This window comes from Cyanistes caeruleus, chromosome 3, assembly GCF_971803275.1.
Source record: "Cyanistes caeruleus chromosome 3, bCyaCae1.hap1.1, whole genome shotgun sequence".
Classification (NCBI taxonomy): Eukaryota; Metazoa; Chordata; class Aves; order Passeriformes; family Paridae; genus Cyanistes; species Cyanistes caeruleus.
Genome location: NC_141703.1, coordinates 69148405 through 69167705, shown reverse-complemented (window position 1 = coordinate 69167705; position 19301 = coordinate 69148405). Strand labels below are relative to the sequence as shown.

The window sequence follows — 19301 nt, the reverse complement described above, 5'->3', positions numbered from 1 at the left end:
TGGGTCACTTGAGGAGATGACACAGATTATTTTGGTTGGTAACTTTCTGATTAAAAGCACAGTATAGGTGCTGCACTTCTCTGGATGGGGTAACCAATCAACTTCACAATCTTGATTTTCAATTTAGGATCTTGGTTTTTCAATCTTATCACAAAAGGAACTGCAGATTTTAATCCTCTTTAACATCTATTCTCAGTTATTTCTGTTAAAACTTTAGTCCTAATCAGCTATCTTTTTTTCTTTTCATGTAATGAACGCATTTTGTGAGACACAGGAAACCTACACCCTAGTGAAGGGGAATATTTTTCATTTTTCACCTCAAAGCCTTTTACAAACTCTCATTAATTTAAATTCCTTCCACACACCTGCTGAATAACCCAACACAAATGGAATGTCACACTCAAGATCTCTGTGTATATCACTTGGTCCGCTAAGCGTAGGAGCAAGCCAGATCCCACTGTGCATTAAAATTTCAGTGAAGGATTCCTGGCAACCCCATGTGCAGAATCATCACAGCACATTTATTCTTTACAGAGAGCCATCATCCACACAGATGCTGCAGAGAAATGTCAGAAGCAAAATAGGGCTCTCCCAGAAAAGATACCAGGATCCTGACTGTGGGAGCTTGGGGACTGAAAATGGTTGGGTCTTGGCATGGTTCTTTCCACTCTGAATAACAACACAGTGATGTTTATCTACTCTCCACTCCTCTGACTTCTAATGAGCCCTCCCTTTCAAGCTCCCTTTCCCAGCAACTTTTGAATTGGCTCCCACTGAAGCTGTTTTCCCTGTCTTGCTCTACCTCTAAGCCAGGCAAAGTGGGAGGGAAACAGTTTACCATGATGTAGAAAGATTTTTGGACTACAAAATGGGTGGAGCACCAGTCTGGGACCTTCCTGGTGCTTTGGATCTTCGTGTTAAGCTGTGCCTTGCTACTTGTGTTCACCCATCTTGAGTACCTGGTGTTTCTGGAGCAGAATCAGATGTGGTGCTTGCCTACAGCCTAGAAGAAATTGGAGTATGGATACTACAACTTGTGGTTTGATCAGAGAAAAGCAGTTTAGGCTGGGTTTTTGAGAAGGCAGGGCAGTAAGGGGAGCACATGCAGACTGGAATGTAGAGCTGCAGGTCTCCCCCATGTCTGCTTGGCTGCTAGCTTGTTTCCACACCAGAACTCCCCCCACAAATCGTGGGCCTTTATCTGCTGGAGACAGACATTTTTAAGAAATCTTCTTGTGTACAACATGCAAAGGCTTTGCAGTCTTTAACTGCTCATCAGGTCTCAGTTCTGGGAAACCATGTATAAAATGTTGGTAGACAGCATGGAGTTCTGGATCAGACTCAGCATGCCTAGGGAGTGATTCAATGGAGACAAACTGTGAAACATGATTGTTTCTTTGAAATGTAGAGCTAAAGAAGGATTCTGGGAATGTGCTAATCAAGGTAAATTTATGAATAGAAACATTACAGAAATTTTGAATCAACCTGTCATGCAGTTTATCCAGGAAAAAAATATGTAGCAAATTCTGAATGTGTTACTTGGCCACAAAAAGGCCAGAGCTCAAATAAGTTCCCAGTTACTGCTCCCTTATGAATGACACTTTCCATACTTGTTTCCATATGTGTTCTGTATGTGGACATGGGTTTCAACACGTGGTGTTTCTTCCTTATTCCTTCCAGGGCGATGTGGAGATTTGTCCTCCGTGTGAATCACTGGTAAGATTAAGACCTTCAGCTCACTCACTGCAAATGCCTAGCTTCCTTTATCCAATAATGCCTTTTAGGATTTGGCTTCCTGTCTTTGCTTGATATCCTCTCTGAAATCTGTTGCCGACGCACTTTCTCACCTAAGAGGTAAGTTCAGGCTTGCAACTATCCTCATGCTTGGAAAAGTTTCATGGTACCTGGGCTGAGTGCATATTAAATTATACGGATTTTTCTCTGCATCGATACCAAGTGCTGTAAATTCTAGATTTTTCATGGTGAAGGGATGGAGTACAGACACATTTTTCTAAATATAACAATTTACTCCAAAAGGTTTCATGTGGAGACAGGGCCTGTCTGTCAGAACACGTCCTGCCAGGTAGCTCTACAAGCAAAACCTGATAGTGTATTTAATCCTCCATATCCATACTTGCAATCCAAAAATATTAAACTTGCTTTAAAGTGATGACTGAAAGGGTTCGAGTTTTGCAAGACAACATTAGTAGAACTGTGTATGTTTTTACACCCCACTTTAAGTAATCATTCCTCCCCTAAATTAAATAAGTGCTTCGTTCATTCAAAACAAAAATTTCTGCAGTAGGGCAACTCCTCGCTGAGACAAGTTTTGAACCGTCCCTGCATGTTTAGCTTGGGGGAAGGAGGCCCTCTCTTAACTCACTGCAATCGGCTTCTCATGATGATTGCTGTCTGCCCCGATACTGGAGATGCACAAACACAATGAGTCACTGCCAGCTCGGGAACCTGCTCACCATTCGCTTCCTTCTCGCAGCCGACGCAACCTGTGCCACTGTAAAGGCTCTTTGTGGACAATACGGGCTTTATTTATCTGGTGGAAATCTCTGCCACTTAAATTGGAGATTGCGGCATCATAATACGAAGAAACCTCATTACAATACTAAGAAACCCCAAACCTGCGCAGCCTCTTCACCTCTGGTTGTTGACATACTTCTCCCACCCGGGATTCCGGGATCTCCGGTCGGGCAGCCGTGACTGACACACAGCGGGCTCACACTGCCGTGAACTTAAATATTGGTGCGCTGCCTTCATGTCGTAAAACACCCTGCTGGCTGCTTATGTTTTACATTTCCAAACTTATGACTCCTTATGGAAGGCGGGCCAGCTGCTCACGGCAGGACTCGCTCCTCGGGAGCCCTGACAGACACCTCGCTCTCTGTGTCCCCTGCTCCCCGCCATCCCCGCAGCCAAACCTCTCCCACCCCCATCTCAGAGAATCACAGAATACGTCAGGAGGGAAGGGACCACCGGGGGTCACCTGGACCAAAATCCCAGAGCACACGGCACAGGATTGCGTCCACTTTCCTGAATAGGTCCAGTGAGGGAGGCTCCACAACCTCTCTGGGCAATCTGTTCCAGCGCGCGGTCACTGCCCGGGAAACAACTTCTTCCTCATGTTCAGCTGGAACTTCCTGTGCCTCACTTTGTGCCCGTTGCCATGAAAACACGTGCACAGCCGTGACACCCCCTGGCGCTTGTTCCTGCTTCAGCCGAAGAGTCAGACTTTCACCGCTGCTGTATTTCGGGATCAGCATCCCGGCGCTCGCTGCCCCTCAGGACGGGCCCTTCTCGTCAGGCGCGGCGCGGGCAGCCCTGCCAAGGCCCCGCTGTTAAGGGCGGGCGCGGCACCGCCCCCTTCCTTTGGAGCCGGGCCGCCATTTTGTGCGCACGCACGGTGAGCACCCGCGCCCCTCCGCCGCTCCGGGGGGACGCCGTGGGGACACGGGAGGACGGGGACACGGAGCGGGGACGCGGCCGGAGTGGTCATGCTGCCGGCATGGGCGGGCGTGGGGTCGCCGGCCCTGATGGGAGCACCACGGCCTGCACAGGCCGGGGAGTGAGGGAGCGAGGAGGCCGCGGGTTGCGGGTGGCCGTGCCGGGCGGATTGCGGGGGGGCGGGCAGGAGGGAGGTTGCTGAGGGAGGAAAGGGCTGCCGAGGCCCGCGGCGGCTGCAGGTACGGAACTGCAGCACGTGGCGGCGGGCCCGGTCACCCCGCGGCCGCCGCCGGGATGGAGGGGCGGGGGAGGCGGTACAGGGGTGGCTCCTCGGGGCAGACGCCCCCGGGATGGCCCCGTAGGCCTTCGGAGCACGTGAACCTTGTGTAATAGTGGCCGATAAATGTGGTGGAAATCCTGCCTTATGGATGCCTTGTAAGGAAAAGCTTAGGGAACGGGGTAGAGGTGCCATCGGGGGACATCTGACAGCGCCACGGTCGAGAGGATGTATCCTGGTGCCTGGCATGTGGAAGGAACGTGAAACAATTAGCTGAAGTCAGAAGGAGAAGCGCGCACTGGATATAAGGGGAATAATGATAATGGGAATAGCAAAGCCTCCAAACATGCTGCCTAGGGAGCCTGTGCAGTAGAGTCTGGAAGGAAAGTCCTGCAAGGAGCAGCTGAGGTCTCTTGGGAACCCTCATCACCGCAACTTCTGCACGAGTGGAAGTGGAGGGTCAGGCACTGATCTTTGTGGTGACCAGAGACAGGATCCAAGGAAGTAGCATGAAGATGTTGAAGATGTGTCAGGGGAGGCTTAGTGTGTGTATCAGGGAAATGTTCTTCACCCAGAGAGTGGTTGGGCCCTGGAATGCTTTCTCAGCACCAGCCTGAGAGAGTTCAGTAATCTTCTGAACAATGCTCTCAGGTACATGCTGTGACTCTTCAGGTGTTCTGCACATAGCCAAGAGTTGGTTTTGGTGGTCCTTGTGGGTCCCTTCTAATGCTGAATATTCTTTGATCCTTGAAGGGTTTCAAGAGCTGACTGGAGAAAGCTCTTGAGTAGCCTGGTTTGATTTCATAGTAGACCTTGCTGTAAGCAGGAGTTAAACTGAGTACCTTGCTGGCATCCATTCTAACCTGAGTTAACCTGTGGTCCTATGAGTTCTGATTTCTTTGGATGCCTAAGTGCGTACCATTGCTTGAATTGAGGTAGTGTCATTCTGAATAGGCTTAAAGACTCCATTAATCTGAAATATCTGAAAATTCCGTCACCTTTGTGGTGAGCGAACTAGTAGTTCTGAATAATTTGCCTTCATTTTTACAGTAATCAGCCAAAATGACGAACACAAAGGGAAAGAGGAGGGGGACGCGTTACATGTTCTCGAGGCCGTTCCGCAAGCATGGTGAGTTTCTCTTACAGTATCAACACTGTATCCAGTTACTGACCTGGTGGACAGCTGCAGTCCCTGGGGATGGACTGTGAAACTAGGGCTTGTGCCAAAGGATTTCTGACAACTTGGGCTAAAAACTGTAGAACTGTACACAGAGCTCTGAGGTCTTACTGCAAATGCATTGGTATTCTGACTGCTTGACAGTAGCCACAGTGCTAATTCTGTCAGTGCTTCAAAATTAGTTTGAAGGTGAAGAAAATATTTTAGCAGTTACTTAAAACATAGAGGGTTTTTTTTGTCTGATCAATAAGCAGTTGCACTTATATCGATATATTGAATAATGTAATGTCTCTTCAATTTCGGTATTGGAAACACAAATCTAATTTTTTGTTAGCTGGGTATTTTAAAAATTTGAAGTGTGTAATTGCTGCTTTAAAAAAAAAAAATAAGTAAATTGTATGAAGTGCATGATCTGTGTCCCCCATTCTTTTTTATGTATGTGTGAAAAACCAGGCTTCCTAAATATCCAAATTTCTGTCTCTTAACAGGTGTCGTCCCTCTGGCTACCTATATGCGGATCTACAAGAAGGGTGACATAGTTGATATCAAGGTACTTACTGCAGTGCTGTGTAACTGAAAGCTGAAGCAGTGTGGTCCTGTGCAGTCTCCAGTTCCTTGGGGTGGACTCTTTTGTTGCTTGGGTCGTGTGTGTTAAGACAGGCACCTGCTGCTCACTTGGGGAGCAGTATTGGCATGACAGTGCTGCCAGAGCAATAGTAGCGCTTTGGTGTCATTTGCTGGTGTATATGGGGTTTTGTAGATATATATAATTTGGCTTTGCCTTCTTACGGTGTGTTCAGCTGAAAAATGGGAGTGAAATATGCTGTAGCCAATGTTTGAGTTGGCTACTGGCTCAACTTTCATAGGAACCACAGCTGTCACTTCAGTAGATGTTTTGTTATGAGCCATGATTTATGGTGGGGCAGTTCATAGTTAAGTGACTGTCAAGCTGTACTAAAACTAGAAATCAAGAAATAAAAGTAAGGATGCATCACATGTATTAATAAAGGCGGTGGGGAGTGAAATAGCATTTCCCGTCACTTGGTATTTTTTAGAACTTGTCTTTTAAAGTTGTCTGTACTTCAACAACTAGTTGTAGTGAATGTGAAAGCCTTTCATCAAAGATTCCTGCTTGGTTGAATCCTTTGGTTTCGTTTGGAATGCCACATTCTTGTTGCAGTCACACAGAAGGTGGTGTTTAATTTGCTAGTTTGCTGTTTGACTTGAAGAATGTGTTGTTCAGAATTGGCACTTCCTCACGCGCTGGAGCTTGATGATGAATGTCTCTTGTGATTGCTTGCTGTTTCTGTAAGCAAAGTGATAAATCATTTCACCGACGCTGAAAGCTACCAGAACTGACATAGCAAAATCTGCATGCTTATAAATTCCAACTTTGAGATAAAATGGGAATATTTTAAAAGTAAATCTTAAATAATTTGAAAGATACACTTTAAATTACTTCTGAAATAAAAATAATTTATGCTACTCCCCTCCCCCCCTTTTTTTTTCCCCTTTTCTTTTTCATTAATAGGGTATGGGTACTGTTCAAAAAGGCATGCCCCACAAGTGTTACCATGGCAAGACTGGAAGGGTGTACAATGTTACCCAGCACGCTGTGGGCATTATTGTTAACAAGCAGGTTAAGTAAGTAATGAAATTCTTTGTATTGAAACTTGATATTTAAGGAAGTTGAACTGTAATTGCACCCTCCTTTCACTTTGCCAGTTAGACAGTTCTTGTCTTGATTGGTCATTCGAGGTGGGTAAAGTGTATTTCCTTTTTATAACCCAGGCAAATGATGCTCATTTGACTTGGATCCTGTCAGAGGAAACAGTTTTTGTTTTTCTTATCAGCACCTAAAGTCACATTACCTAGCAGGGCTTCTAAGCCAGTGTGCTGGTATTGAAGCCCTTTTAAATACTAGTCTGTGGCTGTATCCATCTGAATTTTTTACAGTTTAGTGAAAAAAAAAAAGTGGTTTTGGTTCCAGGAGCTGGACTGCTGTGCATCGATAATAGTATGACTTGTTTGTATGCTGAGAGGCTAAAATTACTTATTCTCCACAATTTTAATTGGAAATTGTGAGCACATTGTTATATGTTTTTATATAATAATAAGCTTTTAGTTATATGTAAGTTATATCTGATGTGTATCTGCAGCTGTGTTTTGAGGTATTGCCCTTTAAAGAAAAATGACCTGTGATCAGTCTTACTGAGTTACTTCTGTAAGGGCTGTAAGTCTTGATTTAAAGTGACATTTTTCAAGTGAAGATTAAAAGCTGACTCCCTTTCTTAGGGGCAAGATTCTGGCCAAGAGAATTAATGTGCGTATAGAGCATATTAAACATTCCAAGAGCAGAGACAGCTTTCTGCAGCGTGTGAAGGAAAATGAAAGGAAGAAAAAGGAAGCAAAAGAAAAAGGCATTTGGGTTCAACTGAAACGTCAGGTAATGTTTCTGTTGAGGTCACAATCCTGCAGGAGATAACTTTGTTCTTGGAGTAGTGGCCTCATGCAGTGTGTTGGCATTTGGGCTGTCTGGGATGTTTGGTGCCTGAGCAGAGCTGCTCTGTGCCGGATGGAAATGTTAGTTGCAGCTCTGAACAGAGGGTTGGGTGCTTTCTGTGCTGTTGCTAAGTCTGCAGCAGCAGCTTTGGATGGTTTTAGGATCAGTAGAGTCTTTGGTGTAGTTGATTTTTTAGTTGCAACACGTTCTGTTGTAACCCTTGAAGGAAAGAATTAATAACCTGACTTCAGAGGAGAGGTAATGGCTCTTGCTTCTGCAGGATACATCACTTCATGTTCATTGGGTTGGACAGCTGCAGAGGGTAAAGCATAGGCTTTTAGGACACAGGACAACAGCAAGAGCCAGGCTTGCTTTCTGGCAGATCATTTTCTTACTGCTATTTCTTGAATCAAATTTATGAGACTAGGAATGGTAAAATTTCTATAATGTTTCTATGATAAGGTGCTAAATGGTTGACAGAATGTTATTTTCTGGAAAGTTGCTTTTGAGCTGTAGTGCCATGAGTTTTCGTTTTTTATTTTTCTGTTTACAGCCTGCTCCACCAAGAGAAGCACACTTTGTGAGAACTAATGGCAAGGATCCAGAGCTGCTGGAGCCAATTCCTTATGAATTCATGGCATAATCTATGTTTAAAAAATAAAGAGATGGTTTTGGACAAGTGTATGTGATTGTGGTTGATTCATTTAGTTGGTTTTGGGTTTTTTTTGTTTGAACAGATGATTTAGAAACCTTCTTTTATTGAAGTTTATTTATTTAGCCTGCATTTACCATGATGCTTAGTCATTTAAATCATCTGCAGCTTTTGCTGACGAGTTTCATCATTTATTTAGATGATAAATGCTAGGATCACTGAAATTTGCTAGTGCTTAGTAATGATCATGAGCTGTTACGAGGGGACATGGAATATTTCACCAGAAAACTAAGAACTTGTATCAAGAACTGCCCAGTGCCACTTAAAAGGCTGGATTTTTCCTTTTTGTAGGAAAAGAAATAAGGGGCTTCAGATTTCATTGAAGCAAGGTTTTGGCTAAAGGGCCTCATGAATACCAAGGAATTGTCTAAACTGTTTTTGAAAACGGGGAAATGTCTGTAGTCAGATTTTGTCTTCAACCATTGTAACCTGTAAAATAATGTTTACAGCATCCCTGTGCCAATAAGCATTCTTACAAAATAGTAGTAGTTTAGAAACAAGGGTTTAATTCCAGAACAGCCAGCCTTTGTATTTTGATTTTTAACATTTTAATTGGCTGGCATAGCTAAACACTTTTATTTTAAATGTTTATTGTGTGCCTGTTGAATGTTGCAGTGAATTCCTCTCATCACAGATTTACTGATGTCTCAAAAGAGCCCAGTGCTACCTGTGCAATTCTTAAATGGAAGATCTTCAGCTGACTCTTTACTAGGCAGTTCTGGTTTAGTGAGCTTTGCTTGAAGCAGCATGAAGCTTGCTAGAGACTGCTGAAGGGAGCCTGCTTGGTTAGCCTTGAAATCACACAATCTCAGACTTAGTTGTTTTGTAGTTACAGGTAAATAATAGTTTACCTTGAAGTGTCGTGTCAGGCATTGCTCATCTACCTTCTGTAAATGATGTAAAACTAAAGTCCACGTGACTAGAGAAGCAAGTGTCCTCAAGCTGTACGTGTTGGCTGTTGCAAGTTACTGAACAGTGAATTGCAGGGCAGCTTGTAAGTGTGGGAGTAAGGAGCAGACATGAGTTTTGCTTTTTACCTAACGCAGTTGTGGGTGTTCCCATTCTCATGGAATGTAGGTTTCAGACCTTGACTTCAGAGTCTGGCTTGGGCTGGTATTTAAGGGTGATGGGCTTTAGATGCTGGAGTTTTCAAGTTCTAGTGAGCAGATTGCTATGTTTGAGGTTCTCCAAGCTCCCATCTCAGAAGGTGCAGCAGGCTGTTTAGCTGGAATGACTTTGGAAGTGACTTCGAGGAGCTTGCCCCTTATCAATCAGGCTGCTCCATGACAGTAGTGCTGTATTCTGACACCAGAGGTGTTGGACATGGAATGCACCACTTTGTCCTGAAGCCCTCACTGTTGCACTTTACACACTTGGCTTTTATGGTCAAGGGCTGTTCTTGGAGCAGCAGGATTTGTATACTTCATCAGCCTCTTTGGCTTGTCAGTTTCCACAGCCATTTAAAATTGGTATTTGCCTTCCAAGATAAGCATCATTTTCCACTAGGCTTTGCAGGAATTAAGGGGGAGGGTATTGGATACAAACTTTGGTGATGGCATTTTAAATTTGCTTCTCATGCATGCATGTCTAAGCTATTTTGGTTCTGTGTTTGGTTTGTACTCATTTGTCAAAATCACAGAGGATTAGTTGTAGCAGCAGGATGAAATCATTAACATCATAAGTGGGGCATAGTTCTAAACTTTTGAACTTACTTTCAACTCTTTGGAATAATAAGACTGGACAGCGTTACCGTGGTCTTGTTTAAGAGCTGTGCTTCCAGAGACACCACATTGCAACACTTTCCAATTTATTTAGAAGAACTGTTTTTAAGGTCACTATGCCAACAGTAGTTGGTTATAAATGCATATTTGGAAGCCCTGTGTGGGCTGGGAAGAGAGAGAGGGAAGTCTTTCCTTGGTCAGGATTCCCAGAAATGACTGAAAATGAAGCTGAGTTTGTACAGGAAGAAAATAACCTTTTTTTGGTTTTGTTTTTAGTGTTTGGAAACAGGACAAATAAACTAAGGTGTAACCTGCTTGTTTGTTGCACTCAGTGCAGTGGGGGTTTTCATGCTCATCTGAAGCTTGGAGAAGCACAGCCCAGACACTTAGCAGACCTCGATACCTTCTGCTGAAGTTTGCTTCCTGTCCGTATGGCTGCCCTGTTTTTGCACAATCCTGACAAAAGAGGGAGATGTGTGAATTGGGAAAAGCTGAAGAACTGCCTGTTGGGCATCTCCAGTCCTGAGCTGAAACATGAAGCATGTTCCTTACAGGGTTCGGAGTCACCAGTTTTGACTTGCCCTGGAAGGGGTTTTACACTGTAAACCGATAAGCTGTAACCAGTTCTCCCTCCTTTACAGCCACAAACTGTTTACTGCTGGTTCCCTGCCAAAAGCCCTGAGAAAATCTCCTGTTGTCTCCTAGAGAAGCAGCAAGGAAGCTGCCTTCTGAGCTGTCGGCTTCATCTTGTTTAGCATATTGGCAGCACCAGGATTTGAGGTTTCCTGGGCACTGTGTAGGCAGCGTTAGGCAGGGAAGGTCAGTGGAAAGGCAGGAGGGACTGGGAAGGGGGAGGAGGAACCATTGTCAGTGCAGAGGCTGCACGGGGTGGGAACATTGCTCCCGCCAGCAGCACCCGTACAGCTTAGGAATTCAGAAAAATAAAAAAAGAAGCTCTGGGTGCTCTCAGGATGCCATCCCTGCCACTGTCACAGGAGCAAGCCACCTACTCTCCCCTCAGAAGTACTGCTGTGGAACATTGCAGAGCTTGGACCAGGGAAATGTGTCAGGCAGCAGTACAGTGTACCTGGCACTGGGCAGTGTTGCTGTGGGAAAGGGGGTAGTGATGGGCCGTAGGGATAGTGGTGTAGGCCATCTGCAGTGACAAAGTACAGCCTGGCGCTTCCACGTGGGGCCTGCAGAGCACAGAAAGGCCCTTTGGAATAGCTTTGAGGCCCACACATCCCAGTGGTGCTTAGTCTGCAGAATGGGGACAGCTAATCTGAGCCCAAACTGCTTCAGTTTACTGAGCTGCTCTTGTTGCACCTGGGCAGGTGTTGATGGAGACACAGTCCATCACACCCTGGACATTAATTCCTCCGCAGGGTGTCCTACTTGGGCTTGGGTAATGTTATCTCTCTGCTTGACCACCCCCATGTGCCTTTGGGGGTGCTCCCAGCAGCAGGCAAGGCAGCTTGAGCTGTACAGGTGCCCAGAAAGAGGCAGCTTCTCAAGGTTTGAGAAGGGCGGCTGTTTAATGTTGCTTTCACAGCTCAGCGCCTGGGAATCATCTGCCCGGAACGGACTTGTTTCAGTAGCATTCTTTCAGAGGCACACTGAATGTACTCTGATAGCTCTTTTGTAAAGAAATGTATAAAAATAGCTGCTGCCGGCACTGTGAGTGAGGTCAAAGACAAGCAATCCCCTGACAATAGGAGCAGATGACAATAACAGGAACCTCTGGAAACCAAGAGCTTTTGGTGATACAAGAGAAATCTTGTTTCTTAAAAGAAAAGAGCTTTCTGGCATCATGGGGAGTAAAGTAGAAACTTGAGGGCCAATAGGTTTTGGAAGTTAAAAGATACCCTGGAAGTTAAAAGAAACCCATAGGGGCTCTTAGGCACTAGAGTAGCACAAATAATCAACAGTGCTTCTTCCACCATGCTTTTCTGCAGGTACTGCTTTAAGTGATGTTACTTAGTATTGTCTTAACTCAGCTGCCTGTGTGTGAGCATCCAGGGTCACTTGGGCCGTCTAAGCATCAGCCTGTATCCGGGGCCCAGCAGCTCTCACGGTGGCTCCATCCCTCTGTGCCATGAGATCAGTCCATTTGAGTGCCATCCACTGTCCTCTTCCGTGTTGTGTCCTGCTGGCATGTGCTATCTCCTTGATAAAAATTAAAGCAGCCTCTGAATAGATTTTTTTTTCTTTTAAGCACTTAAAATTGCAAGGCAGTACGCAGCAGAAGCAAGGGCCAGGGCAATGGTTTGTGGAGACTGAAACATCTGCACAGCTGCTTGCAGGTCTGAGGCTCATTTATGGGTAGCCCATGGTGGAGCACCATTCTCCAAAACTTTTCTGCTTCAAAAACCCAAAGAGCCAAATCAAGACCACTTAGGTTTCAGGGCTGGCAGTTGCTTAATTCACAAGCTGGGTTTTCAACGCCAGCTGCAGAGGGATGTGTTCAGGTGTGGGAAACAAAACAGTCTGAGGTAAAATAATAATTTCCTTTCTTTCAAGACTGGAGTCCCGCACTGCAAGGAGGGTGGCGCATTTTCCCGTCTGCCTCGGGCGGGGGGGATGCTCAGCTCGCCCCAAACGTGGGACACAGCTTGCATGGCCTGCCGAGGCTGCCCCCCAGACTCTGCTGCCTGTGCCCGCCGGGGCCACCCCACGCCCTGGCAGCGGGGAGGGTGGGAGAAAGGGCGAGGGGTACAACCTGGGGTGGGCAGGTGCGGAGAGGGCTGCAGGGGCGCGGCCGGGCTGGAGGGCCACGGGGCGGTGCCGCCGGGGGGCCGGGCCGGGCCGGGCCGGGGCGGCGGCAGCAGAAGCGGGCTGGGCTGGGCCGGGCCGGGCCGGGGCGGGGCGGGGCAGCGGCGGCGGCGGCGGTGGCGGGGCGGTGCCACGGGCGGAGCTGCCGCCGGGGCTTTTAAAAGCCGCCGGGGCCGCCCGCTCCGGGCGCTGCCGGCCGAGCCGAGCGGAGCCGTCCGAGCCCTCCGGCTGCGGAGCCGCCTCTCCCATGCGCCTGCCGAGCATGTCCCAGCCCTCCCTGCTGGCGCCCATCGCCGAGTGCCCCCCGGGGCCGCCCGGCGCCCAGCTCCGCCTGGCCGTGCTGGGTGCCCGCGGCGTCGGCAAGAGCGGTGAGTGCGGGGCTGCCCGGCCCCGGCCCCGGCCCCGGCCCCTTCCCCTGCCCGCCCGTCCCGCCTAACGCGGCGCTCTGTGTTTCAGCCATGATCGTGCGGTTCCTGACCAAGCGCTTCATCGGTGACTACGAGCCCAACACAGGTGAGGCGGGGGGCGCTGGGACAGGGCGCGGCGGGGCCCCGCGTCAGGCGGCTCACGGCTCTCTGCTCCCCAGGCAACCTCTACTCCCGGCTGGTCCATCTGGACGGGGACCACGTTGCCGTACAGATCCAAGACACGCCGGGATGCATCCAGGTACGGAGGTATTTAGGCTCAATCGGTTCTCCTCTGCTACCCAAAGGCTCGGCTTTCGAGCCCAGATTTCTTGCATGCCTAGACTTCGTCTCCTAAGACAGAGCTCAGGCTTCCCTTTGGACCAGTTTGATGATGCTGTGATGCGGCCTTTATGCTTTCATGACCCAATGCCGAATCTGTGCTCTCTGTTGTATGGCAGGTGCAGGAAGACTGCGTGCAGGTGCTGGACTCCCTGTCCAGGTGCGTGAAGTGGGCAGAGGGCTTCCTGCTGGTCTATTCCATCACAGACTACAGCAGCTACCAGTCAGTCCAGCCTCTCTACCAGCACATACGCAAGGTGCACCCCGATGCCAGGACTCCCATCATTATTGTGGGGAACAAAGCAGACCTCCTCCATGCCAGGCAAGTACAGGCAAAAGAGGGACTACAGCTAGCAAATGAACTGGGCAGCCTGTTCTTGGAAATCTCCACCAGTGAGGACTCCCAAGGTGTCTGTGATGTCTTCCAGTATCTTTGCAAGGAGGTCAGCAAACTACAGCATGCTGGCAGCACGGACAGGAGGCGGTCATCCATCATCCCTCGGCCCAAATCTCCCAACATGCAAGATCTAAAGAGACGTTTCAAACAGGCTTTATCTTCCAAAGTCAAGTAAACCTCCCAATGAGATCCCATGGGACTCAATAGAGTTTATTTTTGTAAACTAGTTAATAAAAATATTTATTTTTGTACTAATGCCAGCAGTGTAGAAGTAAGTGTGTCAAAGCTTGCAATTTCCTTGCTCTTCTTTCATTTGACTAGTTGGGTTATTTTTGGGAAAAAAAAAAAAAAAAAAGCTGCATAGCAACATAGCAACTAAATAGAGGTAGTTGGAAAGGGGACTTTTGCCAGAAGGCTTTGATTAAATTTCCTTTTTTGGGGGACTGGGATTTTCTGTATTAAGCTACTCATATGATTTTCTTTGGGGGCTTCGATTTCCTGTTTGTAAAATGGGAGTGTTAATGATGTAAATCATTACTTGCCTTTATACAATGCTTGGAAAGCCCATGGTGGAAAACTTTGTAGGAAACAAAAAAAAAGCTCAATTAAATATGAAAATATGAAAGTTTCTGTAAGAATTCTGGTTATAACAGAACTGCTTTCCTACCTCAAAGCTGCTGTTTTGCTTGCGCCCGTAATAGCCTGAATGCTGATAGGCTGTTGGGAATAAGCTCCAATTTCTGATGTGCCTTAGAGATGTGTTCTACAGAATTAATCATTTGAGCCCCAAGCATTTAATAGGAGGGCTGAGTTTCTCCCACAGATTGCTGTGGAACAAAGTGCTGAGCAATCCACAGCAGAGGAGTGTGTGGGTTGGCTGTTGCTTTCTCTGGAGATGTGCGATAGGAAGGACTGATGCGTAGGTTCCCTGGACAGAAAATAGCTACATTTGAAAGGAATCACACCTTTATCTTCCCCAGAGTAATTTTGTAGCTATTGGAAACAGGTCAGACTTTACTCTTACTTCACATAAACTCTAAACCGTGCTTAGAATGGGTTTTATTAACTGTTTGTTGGATGTCTGAGCATGGAATGTAGGTTTTGCACTTCCAGTATGCCTCTGAATTACGTGTGTGAGAAATAAAACTATTCCATGCTTTGTAGAAAGTGGAAGTGAATAAATCCATACAGGGGAAACTCACTGTCCTCGCTCAAGCACAAGTCCAGTGAGGTTTTATTTTGTGAAACCTCATAGATTAAGTCAAAAGACCACTTCCTTCTTTCCTTGTGCTCGGAAAGGCAGGTAGGTGCTGTGCCGTGCAGTTAGTGGGCATTCCCTGTTGTTTCTGATCCCTGGGCCTTGAAGCTCCCTGGGCCACCTTCACTCTTTGCCTACTGATGTTGGTTATTGAGGGAAGGGTGGTTGAGGTAATTGAGGGAAGTTAAAGACGATTCTCTGTGCAGAACCACCAGAGACCTGTGTGAGCACCAGGCAGGGTGTGGGATGCCAGCAGCACCATTCCCCACCCTGGGCTATGTGCACATCTTCAGTCCAGGCATGTCTCCTCCCTGAAGGCCCTGTGCTGCCCTACCAAAGGGCACAGGAGAGCTGATACCCAGAGCTGCAGGAACAGACTGAAGCTGGGTCCAAAACTCTTGGAGCTAATTCGTGTAAAAAGCATAGTGACAGCCTGGACAAACCAAAGTACAGTTTAAACATGATAATAAAATATTTAACACATGTTAAATATTTCTTCGCTGTGAGAGTTGCTCTGCCAGGCCCAGGACTCTGGGCTTGAGGGCTGTAGAATGATGGGGTTCCTGAGAGCAAGCACATCCCTGGCAGACTTGAGCTCATCATATGGACTGTGTGTCCATGGGAAATTTGAAGAGGAATTGAAGAGTCGCATGTGGGATATTTGTGAAACATTTCACCATCTTGAAACCAGGATACCAAATTGTTTGCAAGAGAAAATCCCACTGGTAGAATTTCGGGTTTTTAACCTGCAGATTTTGTCTTTGGAAATTATTTCCTACTCACGTATCCAGTATGGAGTTTTGCCAAGCAAGTTGCTAAAGATATTCAGTGCACATGTGGTACAAAATATGCTAAAGGGGCAGGTAATGTGTGCTGGACAAGTCTGCATCTCACCATAGTCCTCAGCAGCTGCGTGAAAAATCACATTAGGCACCAACTTAGGTGCCTCTCACTGCCCCTGGCAACTCAGGAGCGGGCAGGAGCAGGGGGATAAATGCAGTCATTTTCCCCATCTCTCTCACACAGGAAAAAGCTGGAGGTGCTTCACAGGCACCCATGCTCAGGTCAAGGTGCAGAACCTCCTGTCTCCACCCCACACTTCTCATGCTGTAGGGCTGCTTCACCCACATGTCAGGAGCAGGATGAGCCCCTCAGGGATGTATTGGGGAATCTGGATGACTAGAGCATGCCAATGGCAGGGAGGGAGTGCTGCACTGATCTGCCTCTAATTTAAGGCAGCAGCTGCTTTGGACCACTCTGGGTAACATTTTTGGGTAGAGGTACATAAATTAGGCATTTATGGTGTTTGTCTGAATTTCCCTTGGCTGGCACAGATCTACTCTCACCCAGAAGTTTTCAACCCTGAGCTGACAGGTAAACCACAGGAAGAACCTGCTGGCTCCCAGCACATTTTACCCCAGCATTTTCTTCAATCCTGAGTGAGCAAAGAGGGGCACACCAGGGCAGGGGGGGCAAAGCATCTCTCAAGTACTAGCAGAGCAGCTCTGAAGCCTTGTTTCTCCTGGGCCATGGTCACTTATGCCTTCTTTGCTGAATACTTGCCATCCCCAGTCTCTAAGCCCTTCACAGAGGGGGCAGGGTGGCTTCAGGAGGGTAAGTAGTGCATAGCCTTTCTCCTCGATCAGAGGAAAATATGCCTCTGCCTCTTTCCTCCCACCACCTCCGCTCTGAAACAGAATCACAGCAATTTTGCCTGACAAGATGGATGAGTGGGGTTTCAGAAGCAGTGGCATCACACACTATTATGGCTGCTACTACATCAGCATCTCCCCCCTGCTGGACTATTTTGTCTACTTATCTTCAAGCTCTGAAATCACCCAGTAATGCTTTAAGGCTTCATGAATTTTAAAATTGCAGCTGCCATCAACCTGTTCTATATAACCTTCAACTCAGGAGCTGCACATCCCTAGACAGAGGTAGGGATGTTTTCTTCAAAAAGCTTTATGGATGTCCCCATTATTTTCTGCACCTCTCGAGCACCTGGACCCAAGCTGCTTCCTCACTGTCTGTTGATGGGGGCTTGCCTCTCAGCACAGGAAATGGTCATGCTGCAGGCTCATGTTGTATCCTGTGGTTTGTTTGAAGGATTGTGGAAGGCGGACTGTGAACAAGGATTGTGTTCACACCATGGGCAAGAGCTGGGTTCAAGCTTCAGACAGGGAGCAAAAGTGATTGAGATATGGATGGATGGATGGATGGATGGATGGATGGATGGATGGATGACTGGAAACTAATCCACATGCCATGCATGGATCTTCTGTAAAGTAATTTTATTCCTGTGGGACTTCATTAGCTTTTGGTGAATGGAAGGTCTCAATAGATTCAGAATAAAGTCCTTTAGGCAAAGGTGACTTTTTATGGCAGTTGTTCTTGACACATGACCACTGGTGATTCACATCAGTACGGCAGCAGGATCTCTTCAGTTTCTCCTGAAGTGAGGATCCAAAGTCTGATGTCCTTCTAGGAGCAATATCTTTGAGAGTGATGCTGTTGTTGTGTCACTGCACCAAACTGTAGCAAACACTCCAAAGACTTGTGTCCCTGGGGTACTTTCAGTGACATCTCTGAAAACCTTGTTATGAGTAGCATGGCTCACAAAACAGCAGCTCAGATCACATCTGGGGTAATTAATGACAATTCAGATTTCCCTGTTGATTCTCAGGCTTGCTCTTCCACCAGTCTCCTCATTTCACCTATCTAAAAAGAGGGAGAAAGCAAAGACTTTTTATTGAAAATGGTTTTGAGGGAATTGGTTAATGAAATTTTCTTACTACATTCAATGTTTGATGCTTTTGACTGAAAGAATAATAAATGTATATTGTGACTCGTTATGCCAGTGTATTCTGTGGAGCATAATCAGCTATATACTATCTTCCTGCACTACCAAAAGAAAAATTAGGATATAGAGATTGAGCTTTCATTTCAGTGCCCTGTGATACTTGATTTACAACTGAAAAGCTACATAGTGAATTTTGCATAATGATTATAGAGCTTCGTAGATGTCATAGCTGCTGTTTTGAAAAATGTTCTTGGTTGTTTGCTATCCATGTTTTTCCTTTATGACAGAAAACAACCAGCCCTAGGAGCAATTCTCATCCGAGACCCTCCTGGTGTGAGCTGCTGTGTAGAGGTGGCTGTTTCAGCCCCATGCTCTGCCCCTTGGGCTTTGCTGGGCAAGTGTTTGGGCAAAGCTACCCATGCACCCAAGCTTGTAGGGTCATGCTTCAGCAACCATATTTTGCTCCTGACCTGTCCACAAGATTTCCATTAAAATGTATCTGTCCGGGAAATTGCGCAAGGTTATTTGTCAGCCTGCATTACTGGGAAGCAGTAATTAATTCTTAAAGCTGGAATATTTATCTTCTAAGGTATTTGGCTCTTTCCACATTACTAAAAACATCCTCTTCTCAGGTTTCAAATGGTCCTTGTAAACATTTCATAGTAATTTTATCCCTTGGGACGGTAAGCCAATAACAACAAATATTGTTTCTGGGAGCAGCTCAGAGAAGAAGGGACTACACTCTCCCCCAGCTGGGGCAGTGAGGTGAATTACAGACTCTGTCCTGCAGCTGATACTTCTTTCCACTCCTGCAAACAAATCCCTGAGCAGGCAAAGAAATGTGCCTGGTGTTTGGGGCTCAGAGCCTTTAAGAGCTTTAAGAGTGGTTTGATCTGAACCATGCTCAGCTAGGAGACCTCCCAGTGCTACCATTTCCTTTTGGTATTAGAAGTCCAAACATCTCTTTTAACCCTAGAAGACAGACTTGGCAGAAGCCCGAGGAGTGCAAAGATCATGGAGAAACCATAGCGACAGCAGCGTGGTATTAGCAGCCCCTTAGGATCTGAAGCAGATACAGAGGTGTTGCCTTCCTGTAACAAAACAGCAGGCAATAAATATGGATGTGATTAGGCTGTTTTGGTTGAAAATTCCTTGGTTGCACTCAGATGCTGTGAAAGAAAAGGCCTGGCTGTCCCCCCAGTGTGCCCAGGGCCAGTGATGAGGGCAGCTGTCCCCCAGCCCCAGGAGTTCACCCTGGGTCCTGCCCGTGGCTGGGGAGACTCCTCTCACCTCAGCTGAGACTTCTCAGCAGCTTCTGAGTAAAGCATGCACTATAGCCCATGGAAAGGGGATATGCCTGAGATAGATCATTTTGCTCCTCCACAGGGAGAAACCACCCTGCATGATGCCCCCAGAGTGGGGGCACCTTGGTCTGTGCTCCCCAGAAAGGAGGAGATAAGTCCACAGTCCAGACTTACAGTA

General features: G+C 46.8%; 2 protein-coding genes and 2 non-coding genes across 4 annotated transcripts; all 4 read left to right on the top strand.

Moving 5' to 3' along the window:
- The first annotated feature begins 3175 nt into the window (after nucleotides 1-3175).
- RPL21 (ribosomal protein L21) lies at nucleotides 3176-8097 on the top strand. The gene is made up of 6 exons (XM_086881705.1): nucleotides 3176-3415; nucleotides 4784-4862; nucleotides 5399-5460; nucleotides 6442-6554; nucleotides 7206-7356; nucleotides 7967-8097. Exons 2-6 carry the CDS (start codon nucleotides 4796-4798, stop codon nucleotides 8054-8056), a joined length of 483 nt encoding a protein of 160 aa, XP_086737831.1. The 5' UTR covers nucleotides 3176-3415; nucleotides 4784-4795; the 3' UTR covers nucleotides 8057-8097.
- Nucleotides 6178-6258, top strand: LOC111943559 (small nucleolar RNA SNORD102). The gene has a single exon (XR_002870953.1). It is a non-coding gene; the product is annotated as a small nucleolar RNA SNORD102 (small nucleolar RNA).
- Nucleotides 6614-6746, top strand: LOC111943560 (small nucleolar RNA SNORA27). Its single transcript, XR_002870954.1, has one exon. It is a non-coding gene; the product is annotated as a small nucleolar RNA SNORA27 (small nucleolar RNA).
- A 4671-nt stretch (nucleotides 8098-12768) lies between the features above and the next one.
- RASL11A (RAS like family 11 member A) lies at nucleotides 12769-14386 on the top strand. The gene is made up of 4 exons (XM_023919075.2): nucleotides 12769-12986; nucleotides 13075-13131; nucleotides 13205-13284; nucleotides 13484-14386. The coding sequence occupies exons 1-4, from the start codon at nucleotides 12866-12868 to the stop codon at nucleotides 13934-13936; spliced, it is 711 nt and encodes a 236-aa protein (XP_023774843.2). The 5' UTR covers nucleotides 12769-12865; the 3' UTR covers nucleotides 13937-14386.
- The last annotated feature ends 4915 nt before the right edge of the window (nucleotides 14387-19301 follow it).